Source organism: Balaenoptera borealis, assembly GCF_965194805.1.
Source record: "Balaenoptera borealis genome assembly, chromosome: 16".
Classification (NCBI taxonomy): domain Eukaryota; kingdom Metazoa; phylum Chordata; class Mammalia; order Artiodactyla; family Balaenopteridae; genus Balaenoptera; species Balaenoptera borealis.
In genome coordinates this window covers 54,101,679-54,126,618 of record NC_138872.1, presented here as the reverse complement: position 1 = coordinate 54,126,618, position 24,940 = coordinate 54,101,679, and the positions used below count along the sequence as shown (strand labels likewise).

The following is a 24,940-nucleotide window of genomic DNA, read 5'->3' as shown; positions in this document are numbered from 1 at the left end:
GGACTGAGTCAGGATCTGAATCTAGGCTGCCTGCCATTGGTCTGGGTGCTTAACCATCAGGTTATACTGCAGTACAGTTATATCGTGGGGAAGGGCCAGGGGCTCCCCACACAAACTATAGCAAGAAGAAGTGACTAGTGGTGGGTGGGGCTGAGGGTCCTCTGAGACGCCTGTGTTCTCTTTCTTTCTGCTCCATATGGAGCATCTACAGAGTCTGGGTGACCTGGAGTGCCACCTCTGTCCTCACTTCTCTAGTTGGCATCCCTGCTGGCCCGCTGGCCAGACCACAGGCTGTCCTGGGCTGCCCCCTGGACATCACAGCACTGGGTTCCAGCCCCAGCTCCCCACTCTGCAGCTGACCTCCTGGGCTGTGAGTGGCCACCTGCAAAGCAGGTTGGGCTGTGGTTATTGAGTTTCTAACTCCCGGTGACAGAGCGAGCGTACCCGATGCCACTTGAGGCTCCCAGACCGTCTCCCCACAGTTCCAACACTCAGAGTACATCCTGAGATACAAAGAGACGTCTGTTCCAGGCTGGTGCCTGTGGGCTCAGACCCAGAAAGCAATTGTTTGTCCCTGAGTGTCCTCAAACCCACCCCGGGGCTCTGAGGCAGCCCCCTCGGGTGGCCTGCACCCCGTTTTCCCTCCTCTTACCAGGAGTCTCATACACAGACCAAGTAAACTGGGCCCCTTGTCGTGCCTTGGATGGGACCTCGACCCTCCTGGACCCTCGCCAGACTCCAACTTCCTCAGCCCTGGAAAAGAAAACAAGGGCAGGTTCTCTGGAGAAACAGCCCCAGTCTGCTGGGTGTGACCATACCTGGCTTGTGAAACCCACTCTCATCCCCTGACTGCAGCCTGGGCTGGGCTGAGAGGGCCGTTTCTGGGGACAGCCTAGTCTTGGGTCCCCGTCAGCTTTTACCAGATGGGGTGTCAGGCCGCAGCACCCACTGCCCTACCTGTCCAGGTGGGCATCCTGGACACACCATCACCCAGAAGCATCCGTTCCTATAGGGTTTTGCTGGAAAACCTGGAAATCTAGAAGGAACCTTTTCTTAGAAAACTGAGCTATGAACTTTGTTCTGCCTCCCCAGTTCCCCCCGATGCCCTCTCTGTTCCAGGACCCCAGGTTGCATTTAGTCGTCAGGTCTGTCATCTAACCCTTAGTCTGGTCTTTTGTGACCTTGATACTTTTGAAGAGGTGTGGTCAGGTGTTTTGTAGACCGTCCCGCAATGTGCATTTGTCTGCTGGCTCCCAGCGATGACGTGGAGGTTGTGCGTTATTGAGGAGGATTCCGAGGGAGTGCCGTGTCCTCCATGTAGACGCACCTTCTCCCTGGCATTGTTCACCTTACTGTCCCCAGCGCTGTGAAGTTACTGGTTTTTATTTTTATAAGAATTTTTTTTAACATTTACTTCTTTTTTTAAAATTAATTAATTTATTAATTAATTAATTTATTTATTTATTTATGGCTGCGTTGGGTCCTCGTTGCTGCGTGCAGGCTTCCTCTAGTTGCGGTGAGCAGGGGCTACTCTTCGTTGTGGTGCACGGGCTTCTCATTGCGGTGGCTTTTCTTCATTGCGGAGCATGGGCTCTAGGCACGTGGGCTTCAGCAGGTGTGGCACACGGGCTCTAGAGCACAGGCTCAGTAGTTGTGGCGCACAGGCTTAGTTGCTCCGCGGCACGTGGGATCTTCCCAGACCAGGGATTGAACCCGTGTCCCCTGCATTGGCAGGTGGATTCTTAACCACTGCACCACCAGGAAAGCCCCCAAGTTACTGTTTTTTTAGAAGGAACCTATTTTACAGGACCAGGCACCACTGGCAGGAAGGGGTTCCCAGAAGAGAAAGGGGGTCCACAGGCAGAGCCCCATGCACAGATCAGGGAGCAGTGTAAAGGCTCAGTCTCATTTGAATGGCAAGCCCTGCAGGGAGTAAAAGTGCAATGAATAGGTGTTTCATGAATAGTCTTTGTCACCATTTATGGGGCCCCTAAGCTAGGTGATTAGAATGGATATTTGTTTTTGTTTTTTGTTTTTTGTTTTTTTTTTTTTTACTCAGTTCTTTTTTTTTTTTTTTTTTAACAATTTTTTTTAAACAATTTTTTTTTTTAAATGGGAATTATTTATTTATTTATTTTTGGCTGTGTTGGGTCTTCGTTTCTGTGCGAGGGCTTTCTCTAGTTGCGGCAAGTGGGGGCCACTCTTCATCGCAGTGCGCAGGCCTCTCACTATCGCGGCCTCTCTTGTTGCGGAGCACAGGCTCCAGACGCGCAGGCTCAGCAATTGTGGCTCACGGGCCTAGTCGCTCCGCGGCATGTGGGATCTTCCCAGACCAGGGCTCGAACCCGTGTCCCCTGCATTGGCAGGCAGATTCTCAACCACTGCACCACCAGGGAAGCCCTTGTTTTTGTTTTTTTAATTTTTATTGGAGTGTAGTTGATTTACCATGTTGTTAGTTTCTGCTGTACAGCATAAGTATTTGTTGAGTGTCTCCTGTGTGCCAGGCACTGTTTTAGGCGCTGGTAAAACCGGTGACACTCCACTTGTGAGCTTACATGATGTCTAATCTGCTTATGGGCCCCCAGAGGCTGCTCCCAACCTCCAGCTCAGTCCTTGAACCCCAAAGTGGTCTTTGAAGCTTGAGATTCTGGTGTTTCCAGAAGTGACCCTGACCCTCCCTGCCCACCTCACTTACCTAAATAGGATGTATCTCGCCCATTTGACAAATGATAAAACCGAGGCCCAGAAATGTAAAGTAGCTCCTCCAAGGTTACACAAATGGATTTGAACCCTGTCTGACTAAGGACACTGGCTGCCCACCGTGTGACCTTGGGCGGGTGTGTTCGCTTCTGAGGGCCTCAGTTTGCTCACATATGTAATGAGCAGGTGGGGCTGGATGACTTCAGATGCAACTACCAGTGCCCATGGTCACTGCCCGCAGCACCTGTGTCCATGTTAAACTTCTGAGTAAGTGGAGGGAGGCTGGGCCTGTCCCTCTCTCAGCCTGTCACTCAGAGCCGCTTCCCTGGTCCCTTCCCTTCTCTGGGTGGGTGGGGGCACCTCGGCTTTCCTGGCTCAGCCAGGAGATTTTCATCTCCGTGGGTGGGACCAGACTCAGAAGAGGTTGCTAGGGAAGGGCTGTATCTGGGCCTCCATTAGTTGGGCTGACAGCCCCCTGGTGCCACGTCTGGCTGCCTTAGTGTGGCTCATTAGCCAGATGAAAAGCTGGACTGGCCCAGCCAGTTCCCAGCCCTCTTGGGATCTGCACCCCCTCCCTGCGGATTCCCAACCCACCCACATTCCTGTACTACTGGTGTGGGGCTCTGCAGCTCTCAAGGGGACACACGTTTGCTCCCATGGCCAGCTAGATGGCAGGAGGAATGCAGGACCCTTTGGGGCCACTCATTCAGGACTCCAAACCCAAAAGGCAAACGTTCTCCAGAGGGCTGGATTGGAATCCCAGCTCCACCCTGCTTTCTGGCAGTGAGACTGTGGTCAAGTTATCTAACGGCTCTGTGCACTCAGAACAGTGCTACTTCGGGGGTGGTAGGATTAATGAGCTAATCTATATGTGATTTGCTTAGCACCAGCTGGGCACATGGTCATCCCTCTGTGAGTGTTTAACTAGCATCTTCCAGGCAGCTGGGCATAACCCAGAGCTGGCCCAGCCTCCATGGAAAACAGGATAAAAAGGCAGGGACCACTCGAGGTGGTGAAGGAAGAAGAAACAAACCCCTATCACTTACAAATGGCACTTGCCAATGTTTTCGATAACAGCTTTATTGAGATATAACTCACATATCATATAATTCACTCATTTAAAATGTACAATTCAGCCGTTCTGAGTATATTCACAGAATTATACAACCATCACCATAATCAATTTTAGAACATTTCATCACCTTAAAAAGAAACCCACACCCTTTAGCACTTGCTCCCCTTCTTCCTCCCCATCCCAGCCCCTCGCGACTACTAATCTACTTTCTGCTTCTAGGAATCTAGCTATTCTAGACATTTCATATAAGTGGATCTTTTGTGACTGTTTGTATCTGGCTTCTTTCACTTAGCCTAGTGGTTTCCGGGTTTCTCCCTACCGTAGCCTGTATTAGCGTTTCATTCCTTTTTTGGCTGAGCTGTATTCCATTGTATGGATATTCTGCATTTCATTTATCTATTCATTAGTTGAACATTTGTGTTATTTCCACTTTCTGCCTGTTGTAAATAGTGCTGCTATGAACATTTGTGTACAAGTTTTTGTGTGGACCTATGTTTTCATTTTTCTTGGTATCTATCAAGTAAAATTGCTGGTTTCCTCACCTGTAAAGGGGCACACAAACCTCCCCCAGGGGCTTAGGGTGAGGACGCTATCCAGGCAGTGCCTGTGAATGTGTCTGATGTCTGGTGAAGCGTGTGCACTAAGTGTCCAATTACCACGGTGACTCTGTGGTCATCCCCAGTCAACAGATGGAGAGACTGAGGCGCCTCGAGGGTAAGGTGCTTACCTGGGATGGTCCAAGCAGTAAGTGGTCCAACAGGACTTGGAACCCATGCCTGTCTGACCACAGCTCCCACTGAGCTGTCCTTTGTTCTCCACCAGGAGCACCAGGTCCCTGGGGCTGGCTGTCCCCCCAACCCCCACCCTGTGTCCCCTTCCAGTGCTGGGCTTCAGCTGGAGTAATGGGCTGGCCAGGGTGGGGTCCAGGAGGCACTTTCCTCGAACCTGCCCCAACCAATGAAGGGGCTGGTTGAGAGCTGGCCCCATGCCCTGAGGTGGAGCTGCGTTGGACCTGACAGGGATGAGGCCCCCACCTAACCTACACTGCAGGTTCCCAGTGGTGGCCCCAACTGTCATGGGTTAAATATTGGGTTGAGACTCAACACGTCTGAGTGCTGAGGCCAGGCTGGGGTCAGTGGCTGGGGTAGGGCTGAGGGCAGAAGTGCTCGCATTCCCCATGTGCTCCGCCCAGCCAGGGTGGGGGGCAGTGGGGGTCAGCCCATGACCTGGCAGCCTTATCCCTCCTTACCCAGATCCCCCACCCACAGTCCCCTCTTCTGAGCCTTCCTGGATGCTCCACTGAATGCCAGCTTTCTCCACTGCAGGACTTCTCAGAGCCTTTACTGGCTCCTGAACTTATTGAGGAGTTGGGTTTTCCTAACTGCCTAGACTGACAAAGCCTTCATTCCAGGAGTGATTTACAGGACTGGGGTTCCTGGGGCCCCACTTTGGGAAAGGCTGCCTCCTCGGTTGACTTTGCAGAGGGTGTGGCCTGGGTCTTATTCCCTAAGACCCTCCCCTCTTCCCCCTAGTTCCTGTGTGTCCAGACCTGGCACAGAGCAGGCCCTCAGGCAAGGTTTGGGACATGGTTGGACAGACTCACGGCTTCTGTTTGTATGCCTGTTTCCACCCCCCTCCAGCTTCCCCCCATGCCAGCAGTACCTGCGGTGTTGGACCTCAAACCCTGGAGGGTACCAGGGTCCCCTGGGGAACCTGTAAAAACAATAGTAGTAATAATACAGCTTCCTGGGTCCATCTCTGGAGATCCAGATTCAGAGGCTCTGGGTTAGTGCCTGGGAATCTGAATGTTTCATGCCGCAATAGGTGGGTCCCAGGCCTTGATTTGAGGAATTCCACTCTGAAGAGCTGGCTGCCCTCTCTGCTTGACGGTCAAGAGCCCTGCCCTGGCCCACCCCAAGGGACACACCCAGGACCTGCCTCTTTTATGGCCTCTCTTCATTGGAGCCTTCTGCCCACAAACCCCAACTCCTCTTCATCCTTCAGAACCCAGCCACCACCACCTCCTCTAGGAAGCCTTCACTGACCACCCCCATTCCTACCAAGCTGGTCAGGAGGCTTGCCTGGTCATGCCTGCCTCAGTCTCGTGACTATTTCTATAAATGCTGATTTCCTCCCAGTCTGGGGGTGGCTGTGCCTGTGTGCATTACTGGGCCTGGCACATAGTAAGTGCTTGAGTGTGGGCAGAATGATGCTTCTGGGTGCTTAGCTTCTCAGGCCCCACTGTGGAGCTGGTATAAAAGGTCTTTGATGGAGATTAGAGGACTAAGTACTAATCTTGACCGTTGCTGGCCAGCTGGCTGGCTGGCTGTGTGACATTAACCAAGTTGCTTTCCCTCTCTGGTCTTTGTTTCTTCCTTTGTTTAAAGAAAACAAAGTCGGAGCTGGATCAGTAAGGCTCCTTAACGACTGTAATCATGAACCTTTGAACCTTTGTGAGATTTATTGGGCGCCCAGCTCTTTGCCTGCATAACCTCACTCCCATCCCTAACACCCCACTGGGAAAGGTCCATCTGACAGCGGGAAGCAGAGGCACAGAGAGGGACAGCAGCTTGGCCAAGTCGCACAGCGAGAACCCACATCTGAGTCCAAAGCCAAGGTCTTCAATCCCACAGTAGTGTTTGCCAGAGTGGTCTGTGGTGTGATTTCGGGGGGCAGACAGATGTGACAGGAGGACACACAGAAACACCAAGTGAGAAAGCCGTTCTGATTTCAGGTCTCTCTCAGGTGCTCTGAGAACACCCAGGAGGTCTCAGCCTGGTGCCAGCACAGCTCTAACTTGGCTGCAGTATGTGCCAAGCTCTGCTTTTAAGCAGGTGATGGCAAGGCTCAGTTTCAACGTGTGCAGGCGGCCGAGTGTCTGGCTAGAACTTAATGCCGTCCTTTTATTTCTGTGGAATTTATTTTGGTGGTTACCTCCATTGATGGCAAGGACTTCTGGTTTTATGTTTGCAATGGGAAGAGCAAGTTCCCTTTTTTAGTAAATTTATTTAAATATAAAGAGTGAGTAGATTAAAAGTATCAGGTATTTAATAATGCCGCTTACACAAAAACTTGTACCGGAATGTTCATAGCAGCCTGATCAGTAATGACCAAAAGGTGGAAACAACCCAAATGTCTATCAGTGGGTGACTGGATATATAAAATGTGGGATATTCAAGCTGTGGAGTATTATGCAGCCATAAAAAGGAATGAAGCACTGACACATGCTGTAACATGAATGACCCTCAAAAATATTGTTAGGTGAAAGAAGTTAGACATGAAAGGCCTCACTCGTATGATTCCATTTCTATGAAATGTCCAGAATAGGCAAATCCATAGAGACAGAAAGTGGATTCGTGGTTGCCAGGGGCTGTAGGGCAGGATGGTGAGGAGTGAGTACTAAAGGATGCGGGGTTTCTTTTTGGGGGTGATGAAAACATTCTGGAATTACATAGTGATGATGGTTATACAACCTTGTGAATACACTAAAAACCACTGAATTATACACTTTAAAAGGGTGAATTTTACATCTCAGTAAAAAATGTGGAAAAAAAGGGTAAGTGTGCTCTGCCAACATGGTAAAATAGAAGCGTTAGAGTGATGGCCAGAGCGAGGGCTGATTCCCTGCCAGGTGCTGCCTCTTTTCTGTGCCTTTAGTGACGTTGCCCTGAGGGGACAACCAAGCTCCATCTGAGGCTCACTGGACAGCTCCTGCTCCGAGCCTGGGGCTGGGGACAGCCTGGGAGGCTGGGTGCTGGTGGGAACCCGGCCCTTGCCCTCTGACCCTCGGCCTACCTCCCTTCTTCCGCCTGCAGCATCTCTATCAAGGAGCTGTCAGAGCTGATTGAGCAGCTGCAGAAGAATGCCGACCAGGTGGAGAGGAACATCGTGGACACGGAGGCCAAGCTGCAGAGCGTGAGTGCCCCATCTCCCACCCTGGTGCCCCCTGTGCCACCAGCCCTGCTCAGGACCAGGGGCTTGTCTGACCCCGTGGTTCTCACCTGGGCGTGATTCTGCCCCCAGGGGACATGTGGTCACATCTGGAGACATTTTTAGCCGTCACAACTGGGGGAGTGCAGTGGGCGGGCGTCTAGTGGTGGAGTCCAGGGATGCTGCTATACACCCTGCAGTGCACAGAACAGCCCCGTACACGGAATGATCCAGCTGCAAATGTCAAAGTGCCCAGGTGGAGATGCACTGAAGAGGAACCTCATTATTGCTGGTAATAGCAGCTCCTCCACCCCGGGTACTAAGTTGCTGCAGCTGATTGGCCCCAGCTGGAGGAGAACCACAGACTCAGGATCCAGGCTCTGGTTAGGATCCCAGCTTTGCCACTTGCTGTGTGACCTTGAGGAAGTCACCTTACCTCTCTGTTCATGCGATTCCCTCTGAAAGGATAAGAGCGATTGTCCCCACCTGCCGGGCTGCTGTAAAGATTCGATCAGATTATGCAGTTGCAGTGCAGGGCTCACAATTATTATCAACATCATCGTCCTTACTTCTCCTACCATTGCCACTACTCAGATGCAGGCTGGGCAGATCACTTTCCCTCTCTGTGCCTCAGTTTCCTCTCCTGTAACATGGGGATAACAACCGACCTGAGCCCAAAGGTTCTCCTGGGGATCCTGCACCGTGGGCCACACCGGAGCCCTGCTCACTCCTGTGAGCTGCTAAAATGACCACCTCCTCTCTGAACCCTCCACAGCCCAGTGCGGTTGAGTTTATATGTTTTTTTGTAGCTGGAGAAACTGAGGTTCAGAGAGGGCCAGGGCGGACTATGTCAGTGACAGAGCTGACCCCAGAGGCATCCCACAGGTGGGGTTGCCAGATTTAGCAAATAAAAATATAGGGTATCCAGTTAAGTTTGAATTTTAGAACACAATTTTTTTTTTTTGTATAAGTATATCCCATGCACTACTTGAGATATAATAATATTATAAAATTATCCATTGTTAATCTGAAATTTGAATTTAACTGGGCATCTGTATTTCATCTGCATTCCAGGCATGACTAAGAGGCCGGTCCAGAGGAGTGGGTGGCTGAGGGTGGCCAGGTCACGAGAGAGGTCAAGGTCCGGCCGGCCCCGCTGCTGTCCCCAGGCCCAGACGTGGCTGCCACTCCTCTGACAGCCAAGGGATCCACCCACCTGAGGGCCAGTCCCCCTGAGACCTGAGGGACAGGGGTGGGCTGGGGATGGCACAGCTGGGAGGGTGAGAAGTGGGGACATGGGGAGAGTGGGGCAAGAAAGGCAAGAGGGTCCCCCCTCCCCCAGGGTCCCCCCTCCCCTCTCTCATTCCTTTCCTGCCTCCACCTCCCACCTTTCTTTCTGGCCTCAGCCGGCCCTGCCAGCATCCTTCCCTCTGGCCATGCCCTTGCCCTGGTACCTAGCTGCTTTGGCAATTTTTTTGTCCCCTCTCTTGTGACTGCCATGGTGGCGTGTGCTTTCCTAAATGAAAACAGCTTTTTGGAGTGTGTCCCTTTTTCCTCCTAATAAAAGTAATATGTGTTCGTTACAAACATTTCAGGACCGATAAACAAGTATAACGAAGCAAATTAAGATGGCGTATAATTCCACCACCAGAGAGAACGATCATCCATTAACCTTCTGGTGTATCTGTGACCTTTTCCTGTGTGTGTGCGTGTGTGTGAATAGCATCCAGCTCTCTCATTGTATTTGCTTAGAGTAATGACTCAAAGTAACAAGGATGTTTTAGGGAGATAATTTTGAACTATTTTCTTTTCATTCAAATGAACAAACTTAAAAAAAGAAACCACGCTTTGAAGACTGCATGGGCTAATCTTTCTGTCTTTTCTCTTCCTTCCTTCCTTCCTTTTTTTGGAAGGAAACATCATTATTAATTTTACTACCCAAATGTTCTCTTGAACTTTCCTATTTTTTTATGGAAGTGAGATTCACATAAGATAAAATTAACCACTTAAAGTGTACAGTTCTGTGGCATTTTGTACATTTACGATGTTGTGCGACCACTGCCTTTATCTGGTTCCAAGGCACTTTCATCGCCTCAAAGGGAAACTCCATGCCCATCAGCAGTCACTCCCCATCCTCCTCCCCACAGCCCCTGACAACCACTAATCTGCTTTCCGTCTCTTTGGATATACTTATTCTGGATATTTCATATAAACAGAATCATACAGTATGTGACCTTTTGTGTCTATCCCAATTTTTAAACGCCAGAAAAGTTGGAAGAATTGAGAATATCCATATCCTCACCACATCTCCTGGATCTGTACCAGTAACATCTCCTGGATTTGCTTTATCCTTCATCTGTCCATCAGTGTGTGTGTGTCATTTACAAGATATGTCAGTCCCTATGACTTTTTTTTTTTTTTTAACTTTAAAAAACTTGTCTATGGAAAGTGTCCAGATTTTAAGAGCTCACCCTTGTGAGTTTTTGCCTCAGTAGGTACCCATGAAACCATTACTCAGGTCAAGATAGAGGACATTTCCCGAAGGGTCCCAAGGGACCGTCCCAATCAATATCCCCCAGAGGTAACCACTGTGCTGACCTCTGTTCCCATTGATCAGTCTTGTCCAACTGTTGACTGTCGAACACCCACGTGGCATCTCTCCACTAGATGTTCTTTCTTGTCTCGGCTGGAGAGGGCTTGCGTTCCCACACAGCACCTGCACCTGTGTGAATTAGGAAATGATTAATTTACTTCCTCCTTTTGCAAAATTAATCTTTGACACTATAACTGCCCAGCAGAGCTTCAGATCAGCTGGTGATGGTGGAGCTGATAAAATTCCACCCAAGCCAAGAACCATGACATTTTGTTGCAACTTTTTAACTGGCCAGACCCACCCATGGTGGGGCGATGGCCCAGCGCCATTGGACTTCTGCCATGTCGACCTCATCCCCAAGCCCCTCAGGGCGCTGGGCCCACTTGCTGCTCAGCCCTCCCGGCCCAGGAAAGACCTGGAAGAACGGGCTGGATACCTTCTCTTCCTCCGAGAGGAAGTTGAGTCGTTTGACACTGTACCAGGCACCACATCACTTCTGTTCAGTTCTTTCTCCTTTTGCCATTTCTTCCTTTTTCTTTTTTAACATCTTTATTGAGGCATGTTTTACAGATGAGAAAAATGCACCCCCTTTAAACGTACAGTGCAATGATTTCTAGTAACATCACCAAGTGGTGCAGTCATTTCTATAGGTTGGTTTCAGAACTTTTTCATCCCTTCGTAAGATCTCCTGTGTCCATTGACTGCAGATTCCCACTCCCATCCAGCCCTTGGCAACCACTCATCTCCTTTCTGCCTGTGGATTAGCCGACTCGGGGCAGTTCCCGTAAACCAGTCCTGCGCAGCGTGGCCTTCCGTGTCCGGCTCCTCTCACTTGCATGGTTTCGAGGCTCGTCCCTGACGAGCCCGCGTCTGTGCTCCCACCTTCTCGCTGCCGAGGGAGAGTCCTTGGGTCACTTGGATGCCTCTTCTGAAGCAGGGGTTTCTCTTACTCCCATTGCAGAGATGGGGACGCCGAGACCCAGCGAGGGGAGGGGACTGGCCTCGCGAGTTCCCCCATGTGACCCCCGTCCAGTCTCTGGACTCCCAGTCCAGTCTCTGACTCATCCCCCCTGGGCCTTGGGTCCCCCGGGCCTGGCACAGTGCCCAGCCGTGCTCCCTGAAAGTCCACTAAGTGGATTCATGGGCTGTGTTTAGAAACCTGCTGTACCCGCTGCCCATTCATTGTTCTTCCCTAAATAAGCAGAGACCCTGGGCTCATCAGCGACTTATCGATTGTACCTCCCAGATGCCCACCCACTTTGTCCATTCTTGCCATTTCACTGGTGACACCCCAGCGTGGGCCACCCTCAGCTCTCACCCGGGCCCTGTCACAACCCCTGACTGTACTCCCAGCTTGTACCCTGTTCCCTGCAGAGCCCCTGGAGGAATTGCCCTTTCAGGATAGGTGGGACCCCGTCTCCCACTTCCTCCCCCGTCCCTCCTTCTGGCCTCAATCACAGCCATCCTTTCCTCCCACAGGACCTTTGCACAGACTATTCCCTCTGTCTAGAGCACTCTTCCCTTTCTTCCTTCCTTCTTAGCCTGTGTCACCACCTCAGAGGGGCCTCACTGACCCCCAGAGCTCAAGCAGGTCCCCCATGTTCCACCTCTGCTGTGTTTCCTTGGTAAGCACCAACTTGTAGGAACTTGCAGTCACCTTTGTGAGGTTTATCTGTGACTTGCCTTTCTGGGGGTCTTCCTCTCCCCTGGGCTGGGCGGGGGCCATGTCTCTTTGTGCACAGCTGTGTCCCGCGCCGGCCACAGCAGGCACTTTGAGCAGAGGCTGGGCAGGTCTGGGGGAGGCCATCGCTCGCCCTTCTCCTCCCATCCCTCCCATCCCAGCTGTGCCCACTGAGTCCCTGCCCACTCTCTCTCCCCTCCCCTTTCTTGTGACTCTCACAGGACCTGGCCCGGCTGCAGGAGGGCCAGCAGCCAGAGCACCGGGACTCGGCCCTGCAGAAGGTTTCAGACTCAGAGAAGCTGCTGTATGTGCTGGAGGCAGACGCGGCCATCGCCAAGCACATGAAGCACCCCCAGGGGGACATGATCGCCGAGGAGTAGGTCCCCTCCGCTTCGGGTCCTGAGGGACCTGCTCGGGGCCAGGGCAGGGGGGCTGCAGCCACTCAGCATTCAGGAACCCGAGTTGGGGTTTGTTGAGGGTTAACTGGATGCCAGCACGAGCCAAACACTTTATGTTATCCTCACGACAACCCATTTTTCAGTTGGGGAAACTGAGGCTCGGAGCGCTGGTGTCTCCTGTCCTGGTCAGAGTGTGACCACAGCCCCCTGACCTCCAAGCTTGTGAACACATTCTCTCCTGCCTAATGCCCAGCTGGCTTCCCGAGCGCCTGGCTCTCGCCTCAGCTTAGATGTGGACAAAGCACTCTCACTGTCACGGCCCCCACCACCCTGTAGCCCTGCTGGATGGTGGGCTCCAGAGAGCAGCAGATCTGCCTGTTTCTTCTGGAACCTCCTGTGGTTCTGGGCACAGAGTAGGGCTCTCAGGAAACATTGGTGGGGGAAGGTAGAATGAAGGAAAGTGGACAGGAGCAGGGTGGGAGTGATTGCCTGGACCCAAGGCCACAGTCACCCTGTCCTACCAGGCCACTGAGCAGAAAGCTGAGGCCAGGGGCTGGGGTGGGAGGGCCCCCCTCGTGGCATGGGCAGTGCACCCGCCAACCAGCCCCGCTAACCAGGGTGGCCACTCTCCCCGCTCAGCATCTGTCAGCTGAAGGAGCGTGTGACCAACCTCCGCGGGAAACACAAGCAGGTCTACAACCTGGCAGTGAAGGAGGTGGACCCGCAGGTCAACTGGGAGGCGCTGGTGGAGGAAAAGCTGGTATGGACCCGGGTTCAGCTGGGTGGGGCTGTGTGTGGGCCAGGGGGACCCCTACCATTGAACGGGCACCACAGTCCTGCCAGGGAGGGAGTTGTGTTCCCGGTGTTTCCTGATGTTTGTGTCAATGAGATGAGCAAGGCTCAGAGAGGTGCAGTGCCTAGCTCAGGGTCACACAGCAGAAGTGGTGGAGATTGGGACCCTCCCGGGCTTGTTGGAGCCCTGGCAGGCTGGGGGCAGTGGCCAGATTTCTGGCCGGCCACTGCCCTTCCTGTGCCCTCACCAGCCCATCTCCACCATGGAGAAGCCCGGGCACTGGGTGACCCCAAGCAAGTGACTCCCCCCGGCCGAGCCTCTGTTTCCCCATCTGTGAAATGGAAACAGTAACCGTGAGGGCCTCTGAGGTTGCTGTGAGATTAAATGAGTTGGGATGTGACAGCCTCTCTCTGCGTCCCTCCGGGGCCACTTCACTCACTCCTTGGCCGGCACCATGAGGAGGAGAGCCGAGGCTCCCGGGGTATGGGGTGCTGGGTAGGCTGCGAGTCCCGAGTCCCCGGCCCACCCCCATGCACGTTGTCCCTCCACCCGCCCGGCCAGGACAAGCTGAGCAGCCAGAGCTTCGGGTCAGACCTGCCGCTGGTGGACCACCAGGTGGAGCAGCACAACATCTTCCACAATGAAGTCAAGGCCATCAGGCCCCACCTGACCAAGGACGGGGGCAAGGTACGTGCACGGGGGTGGAGGGGGCCCCGGGGAGGAGGGGCTCCCACCTGCACTCCCGCCCTAACCCATGCCCTCGGCTCCGTCCTCAGGAGCAGAACGGCGAACTCCAGGCCAAGTACCAGAAACTGCTGGTGAGACGCCCCCGGGCACGGGATGGGAGGGGATGGGAAGCCGGGCACGTGGGGACAGACGTGTGTGCAGTAAACACTTCAAACAGGATGGAGGGGGATGAAGTGGGAAGAGGCAGTACCCCGAGCCCCTACCTGAGAGGCGCCCCTGTTTGCCCTGTGCTCGTGGAAAACCCCAAGAGACCCCATGGATACAGTTCGTCTTACTATTTGCTTCTTAATTATTTATTGAGCACCTACTGTGTGCCAGATACAATGCCACATGCTTAATAAATGGAAGTTTTTCTATTTCCTTTTTCAAAACCTTTAAAGAATGTCTTCTTTTTAAAACTGCACAAGTGATGCATAAATGTTGTGGACGTTGCAGACGCCTCAGATGTGAGAATGCAGGGACGGTGATAGTAGAGCCGGTAGGAGGCTCTGGAGCTGGGCTGCCTCCGCCCCTTTTGGTGGGGAAACCTTGAGCACAAGCTGCTGAGCCTCTGGGAGCCTCAGTTTCCTCATCTGTAAAGCAGTCACTTCCAGTCCCTGGCTCATAGGATGCTTTGAGGATGGCATGAGTTGATGCTGGAGAAGTCCTTAGCACAGTCCTGGCACGTGGTGGGCCCCATACGTGTGTTCACTGCTGTTCTCATTTGCAGAGTGGAACGCAGACATCCCTCCTCCTTCCCCTCCTCCTTGCCCTGTGGTAGTTTGCCACGATCCCCCTAGCACCATGACATGTTAAAGAAGAAAGTGGAAGTGTAGCTGCTGATGTTTATTGAGCACCAACTGTATGCCAGGGTTGGTGCCCTATGAGATCAGTGCTGTCGTTATTCCCATTTTGCAGACGAGTAAACTAACGTTCCACAAACATGTCAATTCTGTGAGGGTTTTGTTTTGTTCACTGCTGTATCCGCAGGGCCTGGAGCCGTGCCCAGCACTTAGTAGATTCTCAGAAAACATTTGCTGAACGAATGAAGGGGTTTCGGGGTGGGGGGGCGGTCAGGTGACTCATCCAAGGGAGTGCAGTGGAGCAGGAGGCGTGGAGGGAGGCTCTTGCCGGCAAGGCCACAGCCCTGTCCATGCCCGCCCACAGGCGGCGTCTCAGGCACGGCAGCAGCACCTGAGCTCGCTGCAGGACTACATGCAGCGCTGCACCAATGAGCTGTACTGGCTGGACCAGCAGGCCCAGAGCCGCATGCAGTATGACTGGAGCGACTGCAACCTCGACTACCCCAGCCGCCGGCGCCAGTACGAGGTGAGCACTGGGCTCTGGGGGTGCAGGCCAGGGGGCTGGGAAGGAGCACGGGGCTGCCTGACTGGACAATGAGCCCCTCCACTGCCCCTGCTGCAGAATTTCATCAACCGGAACCTGGAGGCCAAAGAGGAGAGAATTAACAAGCTGCACGGCGAGGGTGACCAGCTGCTCGCCGCCAAGCACCCCGGAAGGAAATCCATTGAGGTACGTGAGCCCCGGGAAGGGACGCCTCCTCCAGGCTGCCCTCCGGGTGGCCTCTGCTCTGGGCCGCCTACACTCAGGCAGGCCCCAAGGTGGGTGTCCTGTGTCCATCTGTCTGTCTCTCCATTTTGCTGACTCCTCTTGCTCTGTCTGACCCTGCGTCCTCTCATTATCTCGATGCCCTGCCCTCAGTCCCTGGACTTCTGAAGCCCATGTGGTGCCCATATTAGTTTCCTATTGTGGCTGTAACAAATGACCACAAACTTGGTGGCTTTAAACAAAGGAAAGTTATTCTCTCATAGTTCTGAAGGCCGGAAATTCGAAATCAAGGTTTTGGCAGGCTTGTTTCCTCTGAGGTCTCTAGGGGAGAATCCTTCCTCATCTCTCCTTGCTTCTGGTAGTTGCTGGTAATCCTTGGCATTCCTTGGTTTGGAGCTGCATCACTCCTGTATCTGCCTCTGTGTCTTCACATGGCCTTCTCACCTGTGTGTCATCGCCTCTTCTCATGAGGACACCAGTCATTGGATTTCAGGCCCACCCTAAATCCAGGATGATTTCATCTTGAGATCCTTAACCAATTACATCTGCAAAGACCCTATTTCCAAATAAAGTCACATTCTGAGCTCTGGTGGACCTGAATTTGGGGAGTACCTTTGTGAGATTTTTTAAAAAGCACCACTTTGTCTGGGCAGACACAGCCCCTACTTGTCCCTTGTGCAGTGTACAACCTGAGCACCCGTACACAGCGGCCCTGCTTGGTGCCTCAACACGTTCCCCTCACTCCTCCTCCCACCCCTGGGCGGGAGGTGGCTGGGAGCCACACATACGCAGAGGCCAGATACCCCCTCCTCTATCCTTTCCTGGTCTGGAATCCTGCCATCCCTCCCTTCGTGTCCCCGGTGCTTGGCCAGCAGCAGTCTGCCTCCTTTCTCCTGGCAGGCTCACATGGAGGCTGTGCATGCAGATTGGAAGGAGTACCTGAACCTGCTCATCTGTGAGGAGAGCCATCTGAAGTACATGGAAGAGTACCACCAGGTACCTGCCAGCCCAGGGCCCCATTGGTGGGAGCACCCAGTGCCTGCTTGGCTCACTCATGGCCTCAGTGCTACTTCCTCCAGGAGCCTTGCAGGGCTGCCTGCCCAGGCCTCCCAGTACTTACACTTCTGATGACGTGGGCGTGCCCCAAGCTTGCTGGGCCCTTGTCTGCCTTCCCTGGGGGCTGGGGCTGGAGAGTCTGACTCACCAGGATAGCGTAGGCACAGGAGTAGGTGTGTGGAGTTTTAATTTTGGTAAAATATATATAATATGAAATTTGCCATTTTAGGCTTTTTTAAGTGTACAATCCAGTGCATTCATCACATTCACAAAGTTGTGCAACCATTGCCACTGTCTTTCCAAAACTTCTTCATCACCCCAAATAGGAATTCTGTACCCAATGAACAATCACTCCCCATTCCAACCCCTGGTAACCTCTCATCTACTTTCTGTCTCTTTGGATTTGCCTATTTTAGATATTTCATAGAAGTGGAATCACATGATATGTGGCCTTTTGTATCTGGCTCTTTCACTGAACATAATGTTTTCAAGGTTCATCATGTTGTAGCATGAACCAGAACTTCATTCTTTTTCATGGCTGAATAATATTCCATTGTATGCATGGACCACATTGTGTTTATCCATTCACCTGTTGATGGATGCTGCATTGTTTCCACAGGAATTTGTGTTTTTAACAAGAGAGCTGCACGTGATTCTTATGAGTAGGTGGTTTGGGGACACTTGAACTCAGACGATACTATTGTAACTAACTCCTGGTTCAGTGTCAGCCCTTCTGGGCTATGAGCTTCACAGGGATCCCAAAGTCATGTTCATAGCTGCAGCCCAGGGGACGGCTGACAATGAATGATTCCAGAGCTAATGGGCTGAAGAATGGGCAAGAGAGTTTTCTAGAACCAAGTGGGGAGGCTTATCTTCCATGTACTAAGACTTAGAATAAGTCAGGGTGTCCCTAGCACAAAGAGAAGAGTGGAATAGAGACGAACCCTAAGCTTACTGGTGTATACACATGAAAACAATATGTCATAGAGGTGGCATTGCATGGATTGATGGGAAGGGACCTGGTTTCTCCCTGTGAAGCCCCCCAGGAAGCTGGGCTGGGGAGGGTTGTGGGTGTCCCCAGGTGGCAGAGCCCATGGATTCAGGGTGAGTGGGAGGCCCAGCCCCACCTGGGAATGGGCTTAAAGTCACAGCCAGGATTAGCCCCAGGTGTCCTAGCACTGTCCTGTCCGTGACAGGGCCCCCCTGGTCTCCTCTAGTTCCACAAAGACGTGAAGGATGCCCAGGAGCTGCTGCGCAAGGTGGACTCAGACCTGAACCAGAAATACAGCCCCGACTTCAAAGACCAATACCAGATTGAGTTGATGCTGCGGGAGCTGGACGTGAGTGATGCCTGAGCAGGCCCCTCCCCAGCTCCCTGCCTGCTGACCGGGGAAGGCTGCGTGATCTCACCTGGGCACTCCCCCCCATGTTTAGGACCAGGAGAAGGCTCTGGACAAGTACGAGCACGAGGTGCAGGGCCTGCAGAAGCGAGGGCAGCAGGTGGTACCCCTCAAGTACCGCCGGGAGACACCATTCAAGCCCATCTCCGTGGAGGCGCTCTGTGACTTTGAGAGTGACCAGGTGAGCCCCTGCCTGGTGCTCCAGGTGCCTCAGGCAGGCTGGGCCCAGATCTGCCTCTTCTCATGTCACTGAAAGGCCTTAGGAGTGACATGGCTGGATGCAGGGTCTCAAATATTTCAGGAGCCTGTGTTCATCTCCATCATGGGGTCCTCTCTGCCAATGCCCCTGCATCACCCCACCTGCTGCCCTGGCCTTTTCTGTCCTACCAGCTTAGTGGCCCCAGTCATTCCAGCAGAAGTCCCAGGGAAGGTTCTCACTGGCCCGCTCTGAGTCATGTGTCCAGCCTAAACCAATCACTGTGGCCAGGGATGCCATTCTCTCATTGGCCAGACCTGAGTCACATGTCCACCCCCAGAAGTCAGGGAATGGAGGGACGAGAACACATGGGCTGGGACTGCACGGGGGCTCCCCAAAGGGAAATCCAGGTGGGTGCTCGGCCGGCAGACCCGACACATGTTCTCTTGGTGCTGGCCCCTCTCAACTCTCTATGATGGAACCTCTTGGGGAGGGTCTGAGAAACACACTAAGACTCCCCAGGTCCCAGAGTTAGGGGTGGGGCTGAGATGGTGACTGGGCTCCTGGCCACCAGGTGGGGCAGGTCTCTCCATGTGTTCTGACTGGCCTGTCCCCACCAGGGCCTAATCTCTCGGGGCTACAGCTACACCCTGCAGAGGAACAACGGGGAGAGCTGGGACCTCACGGACAGCGCAGGGAATGAGCTGACTGCCCCAGCTGTCTGCTTCATGATCCCTCCCACCGACCCTGAGGCCGTGGCTCTGGCCGACAGGTACAGGGGCAAAGGAAGGAGCCAGCATGGACTGGCCGCACCCCCTGGGCCCCTCAGGCCACGTTCACAGCCCTGGGCACCCCAACTCAACCTCAGGGTGCCACTAACATCCCCAAACCTGCGCCCCCTTGGAGGCTCAAGTGGGACAGCAGCAGATCCCGTTGGCCGAGCTGACTTGTGTGTGAATCTCTGGCTCTGGGCACACATCAGGGAGTGGTTTTTCTGCAAGGGCATCTGGGCCTTTGCACATACTGCTCCCTCTACCTGCACACCAACCCACCACCTGTTGGCTCAGGCCTCTTGGTTTGAAGACCCAGCCTGGGGGTCACCTCTTCTGTGAAGCCTTCCCTGATTGCCCCCTCATCCTCCACCCTGGCTCCAGGAAAAGGGCTGCTGCTTCTTTCTCAAGCACCTTCTCCCACTGCTCATGCTGCTCTCATTAGGGTGCTTTGCGTCTGTGTCAGTCTCATTGGGCAGGGGCTCCTTGAGATTTACTATTTTCAGGGCCTTGTTCAGTACCTGGTGCAAAGCAAGTACCCAAGAACTCTTGTTGAATGAGTGATTCAAGGAATTCCTTCATTTATTCATTCAGCAAATATGTATTGAGCACGTACTGTGTACTGCTCCCTCAGGGGTAACATCTTGGTGGGGAAAACAAATGAGCAAACAAGATTATTTTATAAATTTATTTATTTGTTTTTATTTTTGGCTGTATTAGGTCTTTGTTGCTGTGCGCGGGCTTTCTCTGGTTGTGGCGAGTGGGGGCTACTCTTTGTTGTGGTGCGTGGGCTTCTCGTCGTGGCTTCTCTTGTTGCAGAGCACGGGCTCTAGGCTCGCGGGCTTCAGTAGTTGTGGCACATGGGCTCAGTAGTTGTGGCTTGCAGGCTTTAGAGCGCAGGCTCAGTAGTTGTGGCGCACGGGCTTAGTTGCTCCGCAGCATGTGGGATCTTCCCGGGCCATGGATCGAACCCGTGTCCCCTGCATTGGCAGGCAGATTCTTAACCACTGTGGCACCAGGGAAGCCCAAGATAATTTTAGGTAGTAAGACTTGCTATTGAAGAAAAGAGAGACAAAGAAAGGAAGGAGGGAAAGAAGGGGTCCGTTGAACCCAAGAGCAAAGACCAGCGTTTCAGCAAATCCTTCCTACGTGTGTCGTGTTAACTTTTCAAAGCATTTTGATGAGCTTCCCGACTCCTCGAGGTGTCTGTCTAGCCAGAGGCCAGGGTCCTGTGTCAGTGGGCAGTAGGGGCAGTGGGCTGCCCCAGGTCCCCAGCCCGTTTTTGCTGTCACAGCCTGGGCAGCCAGTACCAGAGCCTGCGGCAGAAGGCAGCTGGGAGCAGAAGGGCGCTCCAGCAGCGGCATGAGGTGCTGAAGGCAGAGAACTCTGGAGGTGGGTACCAGACGCTGCCTGAGGCTCTGGGGGGACAGGGAGGCGGGGCCGGGCCCAGGGTCTGTGCTGCAGATGGGACAGTGGAGGTGGGGAGGCTGGCCCTCCTATGCCCCCTCCCTGGGCCTCACGATCCCCACTGCCACCCGACTCTGATTTCCCTCCGGCAGATGCCTCTGACCTGCAGGGCCGGCAGCTGCTGGCCGGCTTGGACAAGGTGGCCAGCGACCTGGACCGGCAGGAGAAGGCCATCACAGGGATCCTGCGGCCGCCACTGGAGCAGGGCCGGGCCGTGCAGGACAGTGCTGAGCGGGCCGAGGACCTCAAGGTACCCCAGGCTGGGGGCACAGGCTGGCCCACTGGCTCCCCGGGGCCCCTCCTCAAGGTCTCATCCCCATGGGGTGTCTTGGCGCTCAAAAGGGACCACTTGCCACGTGTAACAGGAAGTCGTGAGTCGTGGGGACGGGGGCTGCTCTAGGCCGAAGACTGAGGAGGTCCCTGAGGCCTGGTGCCCCCAAGACACACCCCCAGGAAAAAGGGCTCGTGGCAGAGCTGACAACAGCAGGACTGCAACCCGAGCAGATCAGCACTGAGCTGAGTGAGAGGCCGCGGTGCCCGGCAGCACATGGGCTCTGGGGCGACAGGGCCGGCTCACTCGCCTTGAGCACAGACACACCATTCAAGCCCAAACCTCAGTGTCTTCAGTAAAATGGGCTGATCCGCACTCAGGGGGCCTCAACAGGATGGGGCAAGATGAGCTGCATGGACACCATCTACTCCTCACCTCTTTTACACACACACACAGTTTCCCGGGTCCTCGGCGCCCTCCACGATGGGCGTGACCGTTCCCGGTTCACAGGAGAGGAACGGGGCTTGGAGAAGTGCCATGGCCCTTGGCGGGGCTCACACCAGGGCTGGTCTGGTTGGGGCCGAACCAAGGCCAGAGGACGCCTGATACAGGGGTGGGGTTGGGGCTAGGCCCCACCATGTCCCCTCCTAAGCTGCTTGGAGTCGCACCCACCTCATTGGAGTTGTCCCCAAAGATGAGTAAAGCTGTGTGAAGTAGTGGGAACAGGAACCTATTCATATTCATCACTTATGAGTCACCATCCAGTGTGTCAGAATTCCCAGGGATGCTCATTACAAACACGGCTTTACCCAGATCCCCAGTCAGGCCCCCCAGGGGAGGACATCCCTGGGTGGGGGTGGCTGCCGGCCGTGGTCAACGCAAGGGGCTCTGGTCCCCACAGAGCATCACCAAGGAGCTGCTGCGCATCGAGCCCGAGAAGGCGAGCAGCACAGCCGAGGGCGAGGCGTTCATGCAGGCCCTCCCGGGCAGTGGCAGTGCGGCCCTGCTGAGGACGCGGGTGGAGGACACCCAGCGCAGATACGAGCGCCTGGTGCAGCTGCTGGACGCGGCCCAGGAGAAGTGGGTGCAGGCGGGCAGTGGGGAGGCTGGGCGGGGTCAAGGGCCAGCACCGCCCCCCAACTCCTGACTCGTGTCCTCAGGGTTGACGTCGCCAACCGCCTGGAGAAGAGCCTGCAGCAGGGCCGGGAGGTGCTGGCCTCATACGAAAACCAGCTGGCCCAGGAGGACACGGTGCCCAAGAGTGGCCATGCCCTGGACAGCAAGACGCAGGAACTGGCAGTGAGTGTGGGGACCCTGCGCCTCAGGAGCCTTTCTCTGAGCTGGGCGTGGGCTCCAGGCGCCCCTGCCACCCCACCTGTGGACAGTCGCGGGGCCCGAGGCCCAGGGCAGCAAGTCTCTCCAGGTTTGGAGTCCCAGCCGTACACAGGGTTTCTGTGGCCTGTGGAAATCAGGTGCTGTTATCTTAAAATCGAGTGTCCACATAATCCCCCCAGATTCCCAGTGTCTCTGGACAAGCAGATCTGGCCACCTGGGCCCACATGCCTGCACAGCGCGTCCGCTGAGCACAGGAGCCTCTGCCCCAGCCCAGCATCTGCCCTCTTCACCATTGCCGCTGGGCCCGCTCTAAGCATTGGGGTCTGTGAGCCCGCGGGAGGCCCCTTATTCACAAAGCACCTCACAAAACCCTTGCCCTTTGTGGTGAGGGCCTCACCTCAGAGCCCAGGAAACGGGCTCAGAGACCAGAGCCTTCTCCAAGGCCACTCCAGTCCCGGGCACGGTGTCATAGGCACGTGCCGTGTGCCGCAGGGTTTTAGAAGCTAGTTTTCCCAGGGTACTGGTCATTGTAACGAAATGGAAACTGCAGAAATGACCACGGGTTTGAGGAGAAACTCAGAGGCAAAGCGCCGGTCCCCGCCCAGGTCCAGGCCTGCCACCCGCTAAAAGCAGGCAGCCCCAAGAGCTCTGGGTAGTGCCATCCCGGGCCCCGGGGCTCTGGCCACAGCACCTGCCATCTGCCTCTCCGCCCCGGCAGGCCATGGCCTCCGAGCTGCAGGCCCGGAAGGCCCTCCTCAGCGAGGTGGAACAGAATCTGCAGGCCGCCAAGCGGTGCTCTGGCTCGCTGGCCAGCCGCTTCCAGGAGCACTGCCCGGACCTGGAGCGCCAGGAGGCCGAGGTGCACAAGCTGCGCCAGCGCTTTGACAGCCTCTGCCAGCAGGCGGAGCGCAGGTGAGGGGGCGGCGGGGGGCCTCGGCTTAGTCTGCCTTAAGGCACCAAAGTGGGATTTCTGCGGACAACACTGAAGGCTGTTTGATTTCTAAAGAATTTCCTCTTTCTGAAAAAAGCAGTACATATACAAGATAAAAAACACAAAGGGATTATAATGACCAAACCCTTCCCCCAAGATCAGCACTGCTACCAGTTTCTTGTGTGTCCTTTCAAAAACATTCTCTATGAGCTGGGGTAGGTGATTAACGTACGAATGACAACACACCACATACAGTGTGTCTTGCTATTTTCCCTGTCACATATTTTCCTGGCCTGATGAGTCAGTAAGTGTTCCCTCCTCCTCTTCTGTTTTCTGGAAGAGTTTGTGTAGACTGGGTGTTAATTCCTTAAATGCTTGGAAGAATTCACCACTGAAGCCATCTGGGCCTGCAACTTGTTTTTTTGTGTGTAAGAGGGTTTTTAACTACAAATTCAACCTCTTTAATAGATATTGGACCATTTGGGTTATCTAATGCTTGAGCAACTTCAGAAGTTTGTGTCTTTCAAGGACACATTGTCCATCTCATCAAGTTGAGTTTATTGGCATAAAATTGTTCATAGTATTCTCTTATCCTTGACTATCTGCAGGATCTGAGGGAACGTCCTCTCTCTCATTCCTGATGTTGTATCTTCTTCTGTTGTATCTGTTTATTCTTCTTGCCCCCCCTGATCATTATGTCTGAGGTTTATCACGTCATCGACAGTTTCAATGAACCAGCTTTGGTTGCGGTGATCTTTCTCCTGTTTTCCTGTTTCCTGTTTCACTGACATCTGCTCATTATTATTTCCTACTGCTGCTTACATTAAGTCCAATTTGCTCTTCTTTTTCTTTCTTAAGGTAGGAGCTTAGATTGTTGATTTGAAAGCTTTCTTTTTTTTCTAATCTAAGCATTTAAAACTACATACTTCCCACTAAGCACTGCTTTCGTTGTGTCCCACAAATTTTGATGTTTTTATTTTCAGTGAGTTCAAAAGATTTCCTCACCTCCCTTGTGATTTCCCCTTGGATCCATGAGTTATTTAGGTCCTAGAATTCACAGTGGGCATCCCTGTGAGTCCACACAGGCGGGCCTTCCTGCGTTTTACAGAGGCCGCACAGTATTCCAACACAATATTCTGTAATTTACCTAACTACTCCCTTCCTGGTGAACGTTTAGGTTATTTCCACTTAAATTACTTTTGATGACCTCTTTAAAAAGGGATGGCAGGCAGCTCTCAGTGAGACCTGAGAGCTCAAAGGCCTGACGGGCTTTGCCCCGCAGGGTCCAGAGCCTGCAGAGCACCCGGGCTGCTCACGACGCCTTCTGTAGTGGCCGCGACCACCTGCTGCAGTTCCTGTCCCACATCCCCAGCTACGAGCCCCAGGAGACAGACGGCCTCGGCCAGATGGAGACCAAGCTGAACAACCAGAAGGTGAGAAGGCCACTTCCACGTTCACAGGAGGATGGTCACAAGGCGGGGTCGGAGGTTAGCAAGCCCCTTCGTGGATGGGGGCCTGGCAGCGGTCCTGGCCAGGCGGGCTCCCAGCACCCGAGTCTCTGACAACAAGGACGGGGTCTCCCTCACCTCTCCGTCCTCAGTGCCCAGCACAGGGCCTGGCCCAGAGTGGACACTCCGTGCAAGCCAGCTAAATAAGCAAATAGCTACAGGGACACAGGGGAGCCCTCAGGGGGAAAAACCCATTTCCAAAGCCCGGAGTCCTGGCTCTGCAGAAGGCAGCAGGGCCTTGGGGTGAAGGCGAGGAACGGGAAGCCCAACAGCCTGGTCTCAAATCCTGCTCCCACCCCCATTAGCCATGAGCCCACGGGCCAGTCACTGCGCCGCACTGTGCCTGGGTTTCCTCGTTCATAAACTGGAGGTGAGGACGGTGCCTACCGCACAGGATGTTGGGAGATTCAGTGAGATAATCTAAGAAAGATACTAGAACAGTGCCTGACATTTCGATGCACTCAATAAACACAACTTTCCTGCCAAAGATAATTATCTTCTTGGCCCTTCTTCACAGGGCCTTAGAATTGCCTTTTGTAAC

The 24,940-nt window shown here is 53.9% G+C and overlaps 1 protein-coding gene across 6 annotated transcripts in view; it reads left to right on the top strand.

The window, feature by feature from the left end:
* The window catches only part of PPL (periplakin), a 57,039-nt gene that overhangs the window by 26,150 nt on the left and 5,949 nt on the right, over nt 1-24,940 (top strand). For 4 of the 6 annotated variants that reach the window (XM_082362047.1, XM_082362049.1, XM_082362048.1 and 1 more), the window contains exons 2-19: nt 7,591-7,690; nt 11,840-11,923; nt 12,201-12,355; nt 13,017-13,137; nt 13,732-13,857; nt 13,947-13,988; nt 15,064-15,225; nt 15,322-15,429; nt 16,366-16,461; nt 17,739-17,861; nt 17,956-18,102; nt 18,738-18,889; nt 20,182-20,279; nt 20,447-20,604; nt 21,527-21,705; nt 21,786-21,924; nt 22,679-22,872; nt 24,174-24,324. In XM_082362047.1, coding sequence (XP_082218173.1) covers nt 7,591-7,690; nt 11,840-11,923; nt 12,201-12,355; nt 13,017-13,137; nt 13,732-13,857; nt 13,947-13,988; nt 15,064-15,225; nt 15,322-15,429; nt 16,366-16,461; nt 17,739-17,861; nt 17,956-18,102; nt 18,738-18,889; nt 20,182-20,279; nt 20,447-20,604; nt 21,527-21,705; nt 21,786-21,924; nt 22,679-22,872; nt 24,174-24,324 — 2,335 coding nt within the window. The remainder of the gene's footprint in view (nt 1-7,590; nt 7,691-11,839; nt 11,924-12,200; nt 12,356-13,016; nt 13,138-13,731; nt 13,858-13,946; nt 13,989-15,063; nt 15,226-15,321; nt 15,430-16,365; nt 16,462-17,738; nt 17,862-17,955; nt 18,103-18,737; nt 18,890-20,181; nt 20,280-20,446; nt 20,605-21,526; nt 21,706-21,785; nt 21,925-22,678; nt 22,873-24,173; nt 24,325-24,940) is intronic. The other 2 variants (XM_082362051.1, XM_082362050.1) reach the window with 1 other exon arrangement.